Here is a 13,720-nt window from a genome sequence, read left to right on the forward strand (position 1 = left end):
TTTATTGATCTGTTTTATTACATTTTTTAAGTCACACTCGGGGACTTGAACATGCAATCAGGTCATCGCTTCCATAAAACACAAATATTAGATGTAACCAGTACAGGGTGGGACTTGCGTTCGAGTTTATTACTCCGCCTGTTAGGGCTTGTCCACACGTAACGGAATATCTCCAATTCCTGCATTTTTGACTGCAGAAAATGGTGCGTATGTTGCTGCGTTTTCCTCAATGTTGGGAGATAGCGACATCACCTCTAAAAAAACGCAACAATAAAGTCCACTTTCCGCAGCAGGACGAAAAATACGCACCGCAGGTGAATTTCTAGATGGAAATTTTACGCAGCGTGTGGATGAGATTTGTTAAATCACACCCACTTTGCTGCGTATTTTCTGTCCGCAATTCCGGACGGAAAATACGCGGCAATTCCGTTACGTGTGGACGAGCCCTATATGTTGATGTTTATAAATCAACAAAATAAACCAATCGTCTCCTCGTTGCCCCATTACACACAGACCTCTGACCTGAACAGAAGAGTGTAAACTGTTTTAGGGGAACCAACTCCATATTAATGCCTATGGATCTAGAATTGGACGTCATAGAAGCTCCTGTAGGGTTAATAATAATAATAATAATCTTTATTTATATAGCACCAACATATTCCACTCTTTCAGCACTTTACAGTTCAGAGGGAACATGAATAGACAATATCAGATATTACATAGCGACAAAACTATTTATAATTCAAACAAGAGGAGTGAGGACCCTGCTCGCAAGAGCTTACAATCTATGAGGAAATAAGGGAGACACAAAATAGTGCTTAGAGATGTCCAAATACTTTTGTCCATATAGTGTTTATTAATCAAGTACATAGGGATGTGCTGTATGGACAATTTTCCATCCAGTGTTTTTCAAAACCTTCAATCTTAGTCACTGTGATTGTGCCTGTGCCGAAATATCCTATGAATGTGCTGCGTTTACTGAGCAGACACCTGTAATGCAGTCGTTGATCCAGTAGAGGGAGCTCCTTGCAGCATAGAACATCAAAGTACAAAATATATTATCCATAACATTTTATAATATAAAATACAACATACATAATGAAATAAAACAATACAATTATGTTTTAAGTATAAATGTTATACGTATAAATTATGTTATGTGTATAAAAATATATTTTACTATATTTGTTTGTTTTTTGGTTAACGAAATCCGAAACGCTGCTCTAACTGCCGGGATGAGCGAGAACGCTGAGGCTGGCTATTTAACATCTTAGATGCTACAGTCAATAGCGACTGCAGCACCTAAATGGTTAAGCAGAGGGAGTGGGATCCCTCTTTAAGCCCATCGGCACTCCCGCAATGCGATTGCAGGTTGCTGATGGGTTGCCATAGTCTAACAATGGCTCCCAGGCCTACCATGTATAAGAGCCTATTAGGTCCTGTGATTGTGAGATCGGATGTTCAAGTCCCATAGAGGGACAAAAAAAAGAAAAAAACAGAGAGAAGTTCAATAAAGTTTTGTCGAAAAAAAAATCCCAAGAAAAAAAAAGTGTTGACACAATCGTAACAACCCGCAAAACAAGGTAAAAATGTCATTTATATAGAAAAGCTCAAAAAACAAGGATGAAATTGTGGTTTATTTTTCCATTACCAGACAAAATTATACGTACCCCAAAATGATGCGTTTGAAAATAGAAGTCATCCTGCAACAAATAATGCCTTATACGCTACTTGGCCAAAAAATAAAGAAGTTCTGACTTTCGAAATGTAGAGATGGAAAAAAACAACAACATTTCTGCTTTCTTCGACCACATGCACACGATGCGTATTACGTGCGGATTTGCAGCACAGCTTTTCCTGTGGGAAATCCGCAGCGTAAGGCCTCATTTACACGAGCGTAATATACCTATATTAGTCTATGGGGCAGTGTAGACGATGCGTGAATTTTGCGCAGCGCGAGTGCATTGCGTAAAACTCACGACATGTTCTATAATCGTGCATTTTTCGCGCATCACGCACCCATTGAAGTCAATGGGTGCGTGAAAACCACGCATGCCGCACGGAAGCACTTCCGTGCGAACTGCGTGATTCGCGCAAGAGCTGTCAAAAGGATGAATGTAAACAGAAAAGCACCACGTGCTTTTCTGTTTACAAACATCCAAACGGAGTGTCAAATTAGAGATGAGCGCACCGAACTTCACCGGGTTCGGCCGAACTCGTTTTGACCGAACCCGGCAAAAAATGTTAGGATACGCGACGGCAGGAGAAGTCACTGTCCACGGTGCTGAAAGAGTTAAACTGGTTCAGCACCATGGACAGTGACTTCCGATCACAATATACATATACGTGTAAAAAAAACAAGAGGTTCTGACTTACCGATAACTCCCGGCTTCTTCCTCCAGTCCGACCTCCCGGGATGACAATTCAGTCCAAGTGACAGCTGCAGCCAATCACAGGCCAAGCACAGCCTGCAGCCTGTGCTTGGCCTGTGATTGGCTGCAGCTGTCACTTGGACTGAATTGTCATCCCGGGAGGTGGGGCCGGATGACAAGAGAGGGACGCGTCACCAAGGCAACGGCCGGGAGACCGGACTGGAGGAAGCAGGAAGTTCATGGTAAGTATGAACGTCTTTTTTTGATTCACAGGTTGGTGTATATTGTGATCGGAACTCACTGTCGAGGGTGCTGAAAGAGTTACTGCCGATCAGTTAGCTCTTTCAGCACCTTGGACAGTGACGGGCGTCGACTAGCCTCATCTCTATGATGGCGGCTGCGCGAAAATCACGCAGCCGCGCATCATACACGGATAACACACGGAGCTGTCAAATGCCTTTTGCGCGCGCAAAACGCAGCGTTTTTTGCGCGCGCAAAACGCACACGCTCGTGTAAATCAGGCCTTAAACCAGCACAGAAAGTGACATTTTAAGTAATCTCATCTACACCTAAATTTTTTAATCCGCAGCATGTCAATTTATCTTGCATTTCAGAATTGTATCTGACAAGTTTAGAAAAAAAGCACCAAGATCCGCAGAATAAAATCCGCACCTCAAAATGTAAAAATCTGCACCTAAAAACGCATTCAAATACGCAATATTACGTGTGGATTTTACCTGTGAAAATCTGTGGTTTTAAGGCGGATTTTAAACATAAAATTACGCAACGTGTCATGACGCCTACCTGTACATTCGGAAAACTTCTGATGTGTCATAGAGACTTATCAGAAGTTTGGATCGGTGGGGGTCCGGGTGCTGAGACCCCCACCGTCACTGAAATGAAGGTGAAGATGGGCTGAGCTGAGCACTCTGCACGTTTGGCAATGATCGGCGCTCCTCATCAGCCTGAAGACGGGCTCACTTAGAACGTCTATGAGCCCGTCTTCAGGCTGACGAGGAGCGCCGATCACAGCTAAAGGTGCACAGAGCTTCTACACGTTCATTTCAGCGAGTGTGAGGATCTGAGCACCCGGACCCCCCCCCCCCCACCAATCAAAACTTCTAAAATGTCTCTATGAAAGTACAGTTGTGAAGGCCCATACTACACCGTGTCCTTAATGGTGTTTTTCAAAAATCATAAAATATCACCGATCCAGCGCTGTCACCGATGGCAAGGATAGGTAACTATTGATTTTTTTATCTCATTTGCAGACCCTACTAAAAAAAAAATCACTTTCCAGATGTTATCAACAACAGAGGTTTTATGTTGGTTGTCATGGCTATGTCCAGGGTCATTTATACATGTGAATACACTTTCTCTGCTGGTTTCCAGTATACAAGTTCTTGCCTGTGTTGTGAATACAGGTATAAGTATTTGCCTTCAGGTATAAGTGTTCAGTCCTAGGGCCCAGGTGTTGATGATGGAGCCGCAGGTTACCAGTCAATCGGAGTAAGGCCTCATTTACACGAGCGTGTGCGTTTTGCGCGCGCAAAAAACGCTGCGTTTTTCGCGCGTTTGTATTGCGTATGGTCTGCGTATACGCAGGCTTGTTGCGTTTTTTACGCGCGCAGGACTAGCGTTTGCATCGCGCATAAAAAACGCAGAGGGGATTATTGGGACGCCTGCCTACAAATAGGCCAGCTGGCCCAACCCCTGCTTGCTGGTAGAACCCAGTTTTGAACCTTCTTTCCGCCTCTGCAGAAACAAGCGTGTGTTTTTCCCTTTACGTTGCAATTGCCTTGACATCCAACTATTATGGCTTCGCCATCGCTGGCACGTGTGCTTCTTCTCTGGATGATCTCACGTCGGTTTGGCGAGCGGCGACACATGCTGCAGCACCGGACGTCTGTAAGAACTCGCATTTGGGTTCATCCACTTGTGGCGCAACGTACTATAAAAGGCCATTTCCATACCCTGTATGAGGAGTTAAGGCGGCATCCCGAAAAATTTAGTGCCTTCTGCCGCATGTCTGTGGCCGCGTTTGACCTTCTTCTTGCGCAAACTCGCTCGGGTCTCACCTACCAGAATACCAACATGAGACGCTGCATTTCGGCCGAAGAACGGCTGCTTGTGACCTTGAGGTATGTGTGAAACGGATTGCACTTAGACCATGCCGCTGTCTGCTTATCCAGCCCTCCACTAACACATGTTCTGCCTTTGTATTTCTTTCTCGTTTTTTCTTAGATTTCTGGCCACAGGCAATAGCTATCATTCGTTGCATTTTGAATTTCTTTTGGGAGTCACCACCATTTCGTTCATTATCACATCCACCTGTGTCGTGTTGTGGCAGAGGTTAAAGAGCACGGTCATGCCGCAGCCCACGACAGAACAGTGGCTAAGTATTTCGGAGGGATTTCTTAGAGCGACCGAATTTCCGAATTGCATTGGTGCCGTAGACGGCAAACACATTAGTGTGAGAAAGCCCCCATGCAGTGGCTCCCAATACTTTAACTACAAGCAGTTTTTTTCTATGGTCTTGTTAGCCTTGGCGGACACCAATTATAGTTTCACTATTGTTGACATTGGCTCGTATGGAAGCTCCGCTGATGCACGCATATTCCGTTCTTCAAGAATGGGAAAACGACTCCTCAATAGGCGACTGGCGGTGCCGGAACCTTCCATCCTCCCGGGCTCCAGTGGCCCCCCTATCCCGTATGTTATCGTTGCGGATGAGGGCTTTGCACTCACTAGGCAAGTCATGCGTCCCTTTGCAAGAAGGGGCTTGGATGACCGTCGGCGCATGTTCAATCTCCGCCTGGGACGAGCTCGGCGCTGTGTGGAATGTGCCTTTGGCATTATGTCAAACAGGTGGCGTGTATTTCTCTCAACCATGCAATTGTCCATGCCGAATGTCACACGTGTTATACAAGCGGGTGTAGTTCTGCATAACTTCTGCCGCATTAATGATGCTAACTTTGATGCAGAATATATCCTGACACATGCAGGCACCACTGACAATGTCCCGGTGAATCCTCAAGGGCGTTCTGTCTCTTCTGGCCTTCGCGTGCGTGATACGTTGGCAGCATATTTTGCGTGCCCATCTGGACCAGCACCGTGGGGGCCAGAAGACCTTTGAAGGGGTGTATGTTCTTTGGCGGCTTCACTACCCACGTGTCATGTGACCATGTAACTATTGTGTGTATTTGTGGGTTTGGGGTTGGGTTAGGGACGCGCAAAACCAGAGGACCCTTGACGCGCGTTGCGAGCTTACATCTCTCAGGGGTTCAGCAGGACTTTATACAGTTGCTGAGTTACTTTCCCCATATATCCTGTTGTGCCGACTAAACTTTAGGACCGTCCAAGTGCAAGTGTAGTTCGTTTGCCTCGGGGCCCATGGCAGGACCTAAACTTTGCAATCGCTTTCAAGCTATGTCAAACCCCGACAGATGAACTAAAACCTTATATCACATGGCCATGCATTGGTCCAAAAGGCCAGAGGTGTGTGAGAGTGTAGGCAAAGGAACATTGTGGCAAACCTTGTGTTGTGTGGTCTAAATGAATAATAACATGAAAGCAAACCATTAACCATGATTATTTTTCTTGATGGCTTTGGAGCCAACTAAAACGTTTTGCACCTGAACATACACACGAAGAACATGGTGTAACGAACAAAAAAACAACAGCGTGCGCACACAACAAACGTGGGCAGCCTTGCACCACACACAACATTGCCGTCCAAAGATATTCCCACCAACACACTCACAGGTGTTGGTATCTTTGTCCTGGGGAGGCATATTCCTGCATATCAGCACCACTATGCTGGACCTGGAGCTGGGTAGGTTGTCCCTCGCCAGCATAGTGGTGCTGATGTGGTGGGTGGAATGTGTGCCCTGGCAGCTGCTGAGCCATAGGGCGCATGTAGGGATACGGCCGTACCATCTGGGGAACGGTGGAATTGCCCAGGCACCTGGGCCGTGGGTGGCGGCATGTAATTATTTCGCCACTGCTCTATTGCCGTGAAACACATATGGGGATTGTGTGGCGGTCTGCAAGCGTCGATTAATGTGACGATCGACGCCTGCAGACGGCCCATAAGGTCCATCGGCACCAGGCGTAGGAGGGGGACAATGCTGCGGCCGAAGGCATCATTCCCATCCTCCTCTGCGGCTCGCCTGAGATAGTCCAGTACCCGCGTATCCACCTGGGCAGCTGTGGAGGGCTGTGGGGCACGAACACGCCGACTGCGGGCTCGCACGGGCCGCTCCTGGGCTGGAGAGGCAACCGGCCGTTCTGACTGGCCTGGTGCGGGCTCCTGGGGTGTCGGCTCGGGGCTGGGTGGCAGGATATTGGGAGCAGGGGGTTCGGCCACAGACTCCCCCACGTCAGTCTCCTCTGCTGTGTCCTCCAAATTGTCGGTGGTTCTACAAGGAGCAAAAAAAGTATGACTACAATATCTAACATTGCCCACAACAACACGTTGGCAGACAGGACCTTGGCAAACACACATTACACTCATGCAACGGCATAAACGCTTACGTGCGCATATCTATGATGTCCTTCAGGAACATCAGCTGCTTAGTATATATGTAGGGCCGTTTGCGAGATGCCCCATCTCCGCTGCGTCCCTTGTCACCCATCTCTCGCCTGAATTGATCACGGCAGCTCCGCCACCGTGTCTTGATATCTTGGACTGTTGGATGTAACAAAAACATAACACGCCATCAGAACTATCACCTCTCACTTCAAAATGAAGGGCCCTGCAATGGCAATGCGGTGGGACGTGGGAAAGCACCTGCTCCACCAAAGTTTCTCGTGCTAATGAGCGCAATACACATACAGGGCCCAGGTTTTCGATAGGCATGACAGGCATTGACAGAAAATGCCAGGTACTCACCCAACCGAGTGCGGTCCCGGGTTCGGCCAGTCTCCCACTCTTGCCCAAAGAGGTTTTTGGCCACCAACTCCCATGCGTCCTCCTTCACCGTCCTGTTATGATGCTCCTCACATCTGGTATCCCATATCGCGGGATGCTCCTGGACAAAAAGGATGAGGCGCTCCACATCCATCCCGCGCGGCATGGCTGTAGTATGGCTGTGAAACGCTCAAAACTATCCGCACACAACTCTCCTGGCACTGGCTAGACTTGCCCCCTCGCACTTGAAAGGCAGGCACTTCCTGGTTTGGAGTAGCTTTGTGTAGCTTTATAGACTAATTAGAATGGACATAACAGCTCTTGCGTGTTTTTCGCGCATGCAACGCAGGACCGTCCGTGTGGCATGCGTTGTTTTCACGCACCCATTGAAGTCAATGGGTGCGTGTTGCGTGAAAAACGCAAGAATATAGAACATGTCGTGAGTTTTACGCAACGCACTCACGCAGCGCAAAATTCACGCATCGTCTAAACAGCCCCATAGACTATTATAGGTGCGTGAAAAGCACGCGCGTCGCACGCGCGTATAATACGCTCGTGTAAATGAGGCCTAAGTGGAATGCTGTCCTGCTACCTGTGACTACCTGATGTATCAGTCACACCTGGGTGTATGTAGACTGCCAGCAAGTAGTGATGCCCGGCCTATCTCGTGACCATCCTATCACCTCCCTTGAAATCCTTGCAAAATCCTGCTCCAGGGCTCAATCAGACAAGCGTAATACCCGTCCGTGTGCTGTCCATTGAAATAACGGGCAGCAGACGGACGCATTAATTTCAATGGGGATATTCAGACATGCGTGAGTTTGCACATGGCGAGCGTCCATTGCGTGAAACTCACCACATGTCCTATATTGGTGCGTTTTTGCGGACGTTGTCGCCAATTAAAGTCTATGGGTGCGTAAAAAACACGGACAGCACACTAACGACATTCGCGTGCGGTCCGTGTTTCACGCATCAGTTACCAAAGAAATGCAGAGAAAAAAAAAAAGAAGTGCTTGCACGGACGTGAAAAATGGTTGACACACGCAAAGCCAACTGATGCCATACGCAACGGACACTGATGGCACACGGACGTGAAATGCAGGAAATACGCTCCGTTTTTTTGCGCACGCAAATCGGACGCGCATGTGTGAATGTAGCTTTAGCCAAAAAACACGGAGTCGCTCTGCCACCATCTCAGGTACTGAAAGTCATAGTGGCTGCGATGTGACCCGCGACACGACAGTCACAAAAAATCTGCGGATTTCCCATGTAAGTAAACCCCTCCCCCCAGACGTCGGTCAGTCAAAAGTGGTCTGGATCAGTAGGAAATTAACACTTTTGTTCTCTGCAGGATTCTCCAAACTTTACAAACTTGCAAGAAATCCTGCAGACTGACAAACACTGTGGGCCACTTATTCTTATACATTTCTAGGTTTAGTGTTCCTTTAAGTGCGTCCCCGACCCATACGGCACGGTGTGTGCTTTTTCTGAAAAGTAAAAGCAGTTCTTGTATGTGCGACGCATATCGATTGGCTGGAGTATAATAGCGGCCAATCAGAATGAGACTGTAATACAAGCAGTGCGTACACTTCGTGCCAGGATCGGCTTCAACAAGGACAAAGTAAGAATTGTGCGTTCATTGTGAATTCACTTTTATGGCGAGAAACATATCGCCTGGATCAGCCGCCAATAAATTGTATCATTCATGGACCTCATCAGCTGTTAGGCTCCATCCACGTCACTTTTCTACCTACGTTTACGCCGGGAAAATTTCCTGACATATATGTTAAATGTAGCCTGTGACGGATGCCCAACGGCGACATCCATCAACATAGACTTTATGTGTAGCCGATAAACCAATACGCCGTGAGCCGGGGTCATGAGAGTTCATTGACGTATACATTAAACAGATTCCATAATAATCTATGGGTGACGGGATCCGTCAGCCTAAGAGTATGTTCACACAACTTATTTTCAACTGTTTTTCGGGCCGTAAACGGCCGAAAAACGTCAGAAAAACCGGAAGCAGAACGCCTCCAAACATCTGCCCATTGATTTCAATGGGAAAAATGGCGTTCTATTCCGACGGGCCGTTTTGAAAAACGGCTGCATAAAAAAATGGACGCGAAAAACAAGTGCAGGTCACTTCTTGGGACGTTTTTGGAGCCGTTTTTCATAAACGCAGCGAAAAACGCGAGTTGCTAAAAAAAATTCCGAAATTCAGGAGCTGTTTTCCCTTGAAAACAGCTCCATATTTTCAAACATTTTTGGTTAAGCGTGTGAACATACCCTAATTTCATCCATTTAAAGGGTAACTAAGGGTATGTGCACACACACTAATTACGTCCGTAATTGACGGACGTATTTCGGCCGCAAGTACCGGACCGAACACAGTGCAGGGAGCCGGGCTCCTAGCATCATACTTATGTACGATGCTAGGAGTCCCTGCCTCTCTGCAGGACAACTGTCCCGTACTGTAAACATGATTACAGTACGGGACAGTTGTCCTGCAGCGAGGCAGGGACTCCTAGCATCGTAAATAAGTATGATGCTAGGAGCCCGGCTCCCTGCACTGTGTTCGGTCCGGGACTTGCGGCCGAAATACGTCCGTCAATTACGGACGTAATTAGTGTGTGTGCACATACCCTAAACGTTCAACAAACTTCTGACATGTCATAAGTTTTGATTGGTGGGGGTCCGAGCACTGACACCCCCACCAATCGCTAAAACAAAGCGGCAGAAGCGCTCATGTGAGCGCTGAGCCGCTTCACTTCTGTTCGGCTTTTTCCGGAAAGCCGATGTGTCGGAGTACGGGCTCATAGACTTTCTATAGAGCCCGTACTCTGCTACATTGATTTCCGGAAGAAGCCGAACAGAAACTAAGCGGCTGATCGCTCACACGAGTGCTTCTGACGCTTTGTTTTAGTGATTGGTGGGGGTCTTAGTGCTCGGACCCCCACCAATCAAAACTTATGACATGTCAGAAATTTGTTGAACGTTTAGTTCCCTTTAACGTATACGTCATGAAAGGCTATTAGAAAACCCATGACGTATACGTTAAACAGACGCCTCTGACGTGTGCCATACAGTGCATAGGTCACCCCTAGGCTCCCATGTTATAAAAACATATACCGTGCAGTATACGTTTTTTTGCGGGATCCGCCAGAACGGAATAGCGTGTACTACACTATTCCATACCTTTTTTTTGTGGTATACCAGACAGACGGAGGCCAAAATGACACTCTTTTGGCCTCCGCCTGACAATGGAGCCCTATGGACACGTTTAGCAAGTACATTGTGAGCTTTCCCGACAAACACGCAACACGTAGGCCAAAAATGTAATTTTACAGGGCCTAATACTGACAAATATAACAGGGAGTTTCTAAACATAAAAGGGTATTCCCAGAACCAACATTTATCATTGACACCTATCCGGAGGAGTCTGATCGCTGGATACTCCACCGCTGGACTGCCACCAACCACTAGAACGGTGGTCCCAAGCCCCCCATTCTTTCCCACTGCACTCCCCTTAGTGAGGGGGACATTGAATGGAGTGGACGTTGATCATTTAATGTCTGGGGGACTGACGGAAACAGCCGGAGCACTGTACCTGGATGTCTCCATCAGTCCCATATTCTTTAAATGAAGCGGCAGCGCGTATGCTCGACCGCCACTTTCTTTAAAGTCCTCCTCACAGCGGGGAGTGCAGTGAGGAGGAATGGGGGGGGGGGGGGGCTCTACTGATGGGGAGGTTCCCATCAGTGATTTTTCCTGTCATCAGACGCTTATCACCTATATTGTGAATAGGTGATAAATGTTGATTTTGGGAATATCCCTTTAATAACTTAAAACAGGACCTTTCACCTCTCCTGACATGTCTGTTCAGTAAATACCCATGAAATAACAATGCAGGGCACCTTCTCAGAGAACTCTGTGTTGTGCTATCCCTCTGTTATTCCTCATGTAAATGTATGAATAAATTAATAACTCGGCGTAACGATTCCCCTTTGCCGATGGCCATGTCTCTGTACACTACAAACACTGCCTAATTAGTACTGAAAGTGTCATACCTTGTAGGCACACACCCTATTGACAAGGGGAATGGTAAGGCCCAGTTGTCAATTTATTTATAGAATTCCAGGAGGAATAACTGAGGAACGACACAATGCAGAGTGCCTAAATCTTTTATAGTAAAAGACAGGAAGACACTATTATCTGTATCTACATCATTTACAGGTGGACAAAATACAACCTGTGCCTACATCTTTTATAGGGAGAGACATGGGGGTAGCACGATCTGATGCTACATCATTAAGGGTATGTTCACACGAGGTCATTACGTCCGTAATTGACGGACGTATTTCGGCCGCAAGTCCCGGACCGCACACAGTGCAGGGAGTCGGGCTCCTAGCATCATAGTTATATACGACGCTAGGAGTCCCTGCCTCGCTGCCAGACAACTGTCCCGTACTGTAATCATGTTTTCAGTACGGGACAGTTGTCCGGTAGCGAGGCAGGGACTCCTAGCGTCGTACATAACTATGATGCTAGGAGCCCGGCTCCCTGCACTGTGTGCGGTCCGGGACTTGCGGCCGAAATACGTCCGTCAATTACGGACGTAATGACCTCGTGTGAACATACCCTTACAAGAAGAGGCAGCGAGACAGTACAATCTGTGCCTACCACAAGCTGATATCACGTTACAAGAGATAGTGGTCACCTTGATGCCATACATGCTGTTGCTAGGCAATGGCCCAGGGCCCTCAAACATTATAAGGGCATATTTTAGCAAAGGAAATATTTACCACATTAAATAAGTAAGAGAGGATTATAATAATAATATAATATATATAATAATATAATATATATAATAATATAGAGACAATGAGGTAGATATATTTTTTAAAAAATGGTAAAAAGGAAAAGTATATTGGATCACACAGGAAATTATGTGAAAGATAGACCACATTGGTGTACACCACCTAGGTAAGTATGATTAATAGGGGAAGGGGAGGTGAGGAGAAGTTTGTGGTCTCATGTTATTAAGATAATATATAACTTTTATTGGTTTCATTTAAAATAAACAAATTATAATAAAAATCCAAGTGGTGCAACTGGGTATGTGTGAGTGACCCCTAAGCGCACACTCCCCTATGGGCAAAGAAAAAAATGTAGCATGTAATGTGTTAGGCTATGTTCACACGCTTATCAAAGAAAGTCTGAAAATACGGAGCTGTATTCAAGGGAAAACAGTTCCTGATTTTCAGACTTTTTTTTAGCAACTCGCGTTTTTCACTGCCGCTCCACTGCTATCCTCGTGGAGCGCCGCTGCCGGAGACTGCACTGTCCGGATTTTACTCTGGCAGCGCTGCCATGCAGGCCGCTTCTAGTCTCAGCCTCTACACGCTGGTTCTATTGTAGACAGCGGTCTTTCATTTGCAGTCACTATTTTCCAACCTGCTTCTACTCTGTAAGGCCCCATGCACACGAATGTAAAAACGCCAGTAATTACGGGCCCATAGACTTCTATTGGCCACGGGTAACTTCCCGTTTGCGTACGGGAAGGTGCCCGGGCCGTTGAAAAATATAGAACATGTCCTATTTCAGGCCGTAATTACGGCACGGGCAGGCTCATAGAAGTCTATGGGGCTCCCGTAATTACGGGTGGCTACGGGTGTGCACCCGGAATTACGGGAGCGTTGCTAGGTGACGTCAGGGGATTTGAAATTTTTTAATAAAAAGACGCGGGGGAAATGGCGTCTGAGCAAACATGTGACATCATTTCCAGTCCCCTTTTTTTACGGGTCTGTAAATACGGGTGGAATACGGATAACAACGGACCTGTATTTACGGGCATGGGTCCGTAAATACGGGTTAAAACCGTGTGACAACGGACCCATATTTACAGGATGGAAAAAATATGGTTGTGTGCATGGGGCCTAACACATTACATGCTACATTTTTTTCTTTGCCCATAGGGTAGTGTGGGCTTAGGGGTCACTCACACATACCCAGTTGCATCAATTGGATTTTTATTATAATTTATTTTATTTTAAATGAAACAAATAAAAGTTATGTATTATCTTAATAAAATGAGACCACACACTTTTCCTCTCCTCTCCTTCCCCTATTAATCATAAAAAGGAAAAGTAGAAGTTACCCATGGCAACCAATCAGGTTGCTGCTTTCATTTTACAAAAGGCCTCTGAAAAATGACAAGTGGAATCTGATTGGTTGCCATGATCCATCATGTCAAGCAGTCACATTCCATAACGTAAAGTCAGACAGTGTAATGATTCAGCATCTCGGCCATCACACGCTGTCAATTCTCGTTTAAGGCACTGGAAACTCCCATTTTGAGTGACGCATGTAGTTATTATTCTGTTACCATGACGCGCCTCACTAGTTACCTGTCTGCTACGTCACTTCCCAGGTG

At 46.6% G+C, this 13,720-nt stretch overlaps 1 protein-coding gene across 1 annotated transcript; it reads right to left on the minus strand.

Moving 5' to 3' along the window:
• Nucleotides 1-5,948: 5,948 nt before the first annotated feature.
• LOC142748813 (uncharacterized) lies at nucleotides 5,949-7,568 on the minus strand. Its single transcript, XM_075856093.1, has 3 exons — nucleotides 7,267-7,568; nucleotides 6,909-7,062; nucleotides 5,949-6,793 (listed from the first exon to the last, which is right to left on the minus strand). Exons 1-3 carry the CDS (start codon nucleotides 7,448-7,450, stop codon nucleotides 6,187-6,189), a joined length of 945 nt encoding a protein of 314 aa, XP_075712208.1. The 5' UTR covers nucleotides 7,451-7,568; the 3' UTR covers nucleotides 5,949-6,186.
• Between the last annotated feature and the right edge of the window lie 6,152 nt (nucleotides 7,569-13,720).

This window comes from Rhinoderma darwinii, chromosome 3, assembly GCF_050947455.1.
Source record: "Rhinoderma darwinii isolate aRhiDar2 chromosome 3, aRhiDar2.hap1, whole genome shotgun sequence".
Classification (NCBI taxonomy): Eukaryota; Metazoa; Chordata; class Amphibia; order Anura; family Rhinodermatidae; genus Rhinoderma; species Rhinoderma darwinii.

Bases quoted from the DNA above. Each gene is read 5' to 3' on its own strand.
- LOC142748813 (XM_075856093.1), bottom strand. From the start codon at position 7,450: ATGCCGCGCGGGATGGATGTGGAGCGCCTCATCCTTTTTGTCCAGGAG. The intron at 7,063-7,266 runs GTGAGTACCTGG...TACATCCAACAG, and splicing joins CCGGGACCGCACTCGGTTGG to TCCAAGATATCAAGACACGG. The intron at 6,794-6,908 runs GTAAGCGTTTAT...TGCTCCTTGTAG, and splicing joins GACATCATAGATATGCGCAC to AACCACCGACAATTTGGAGG.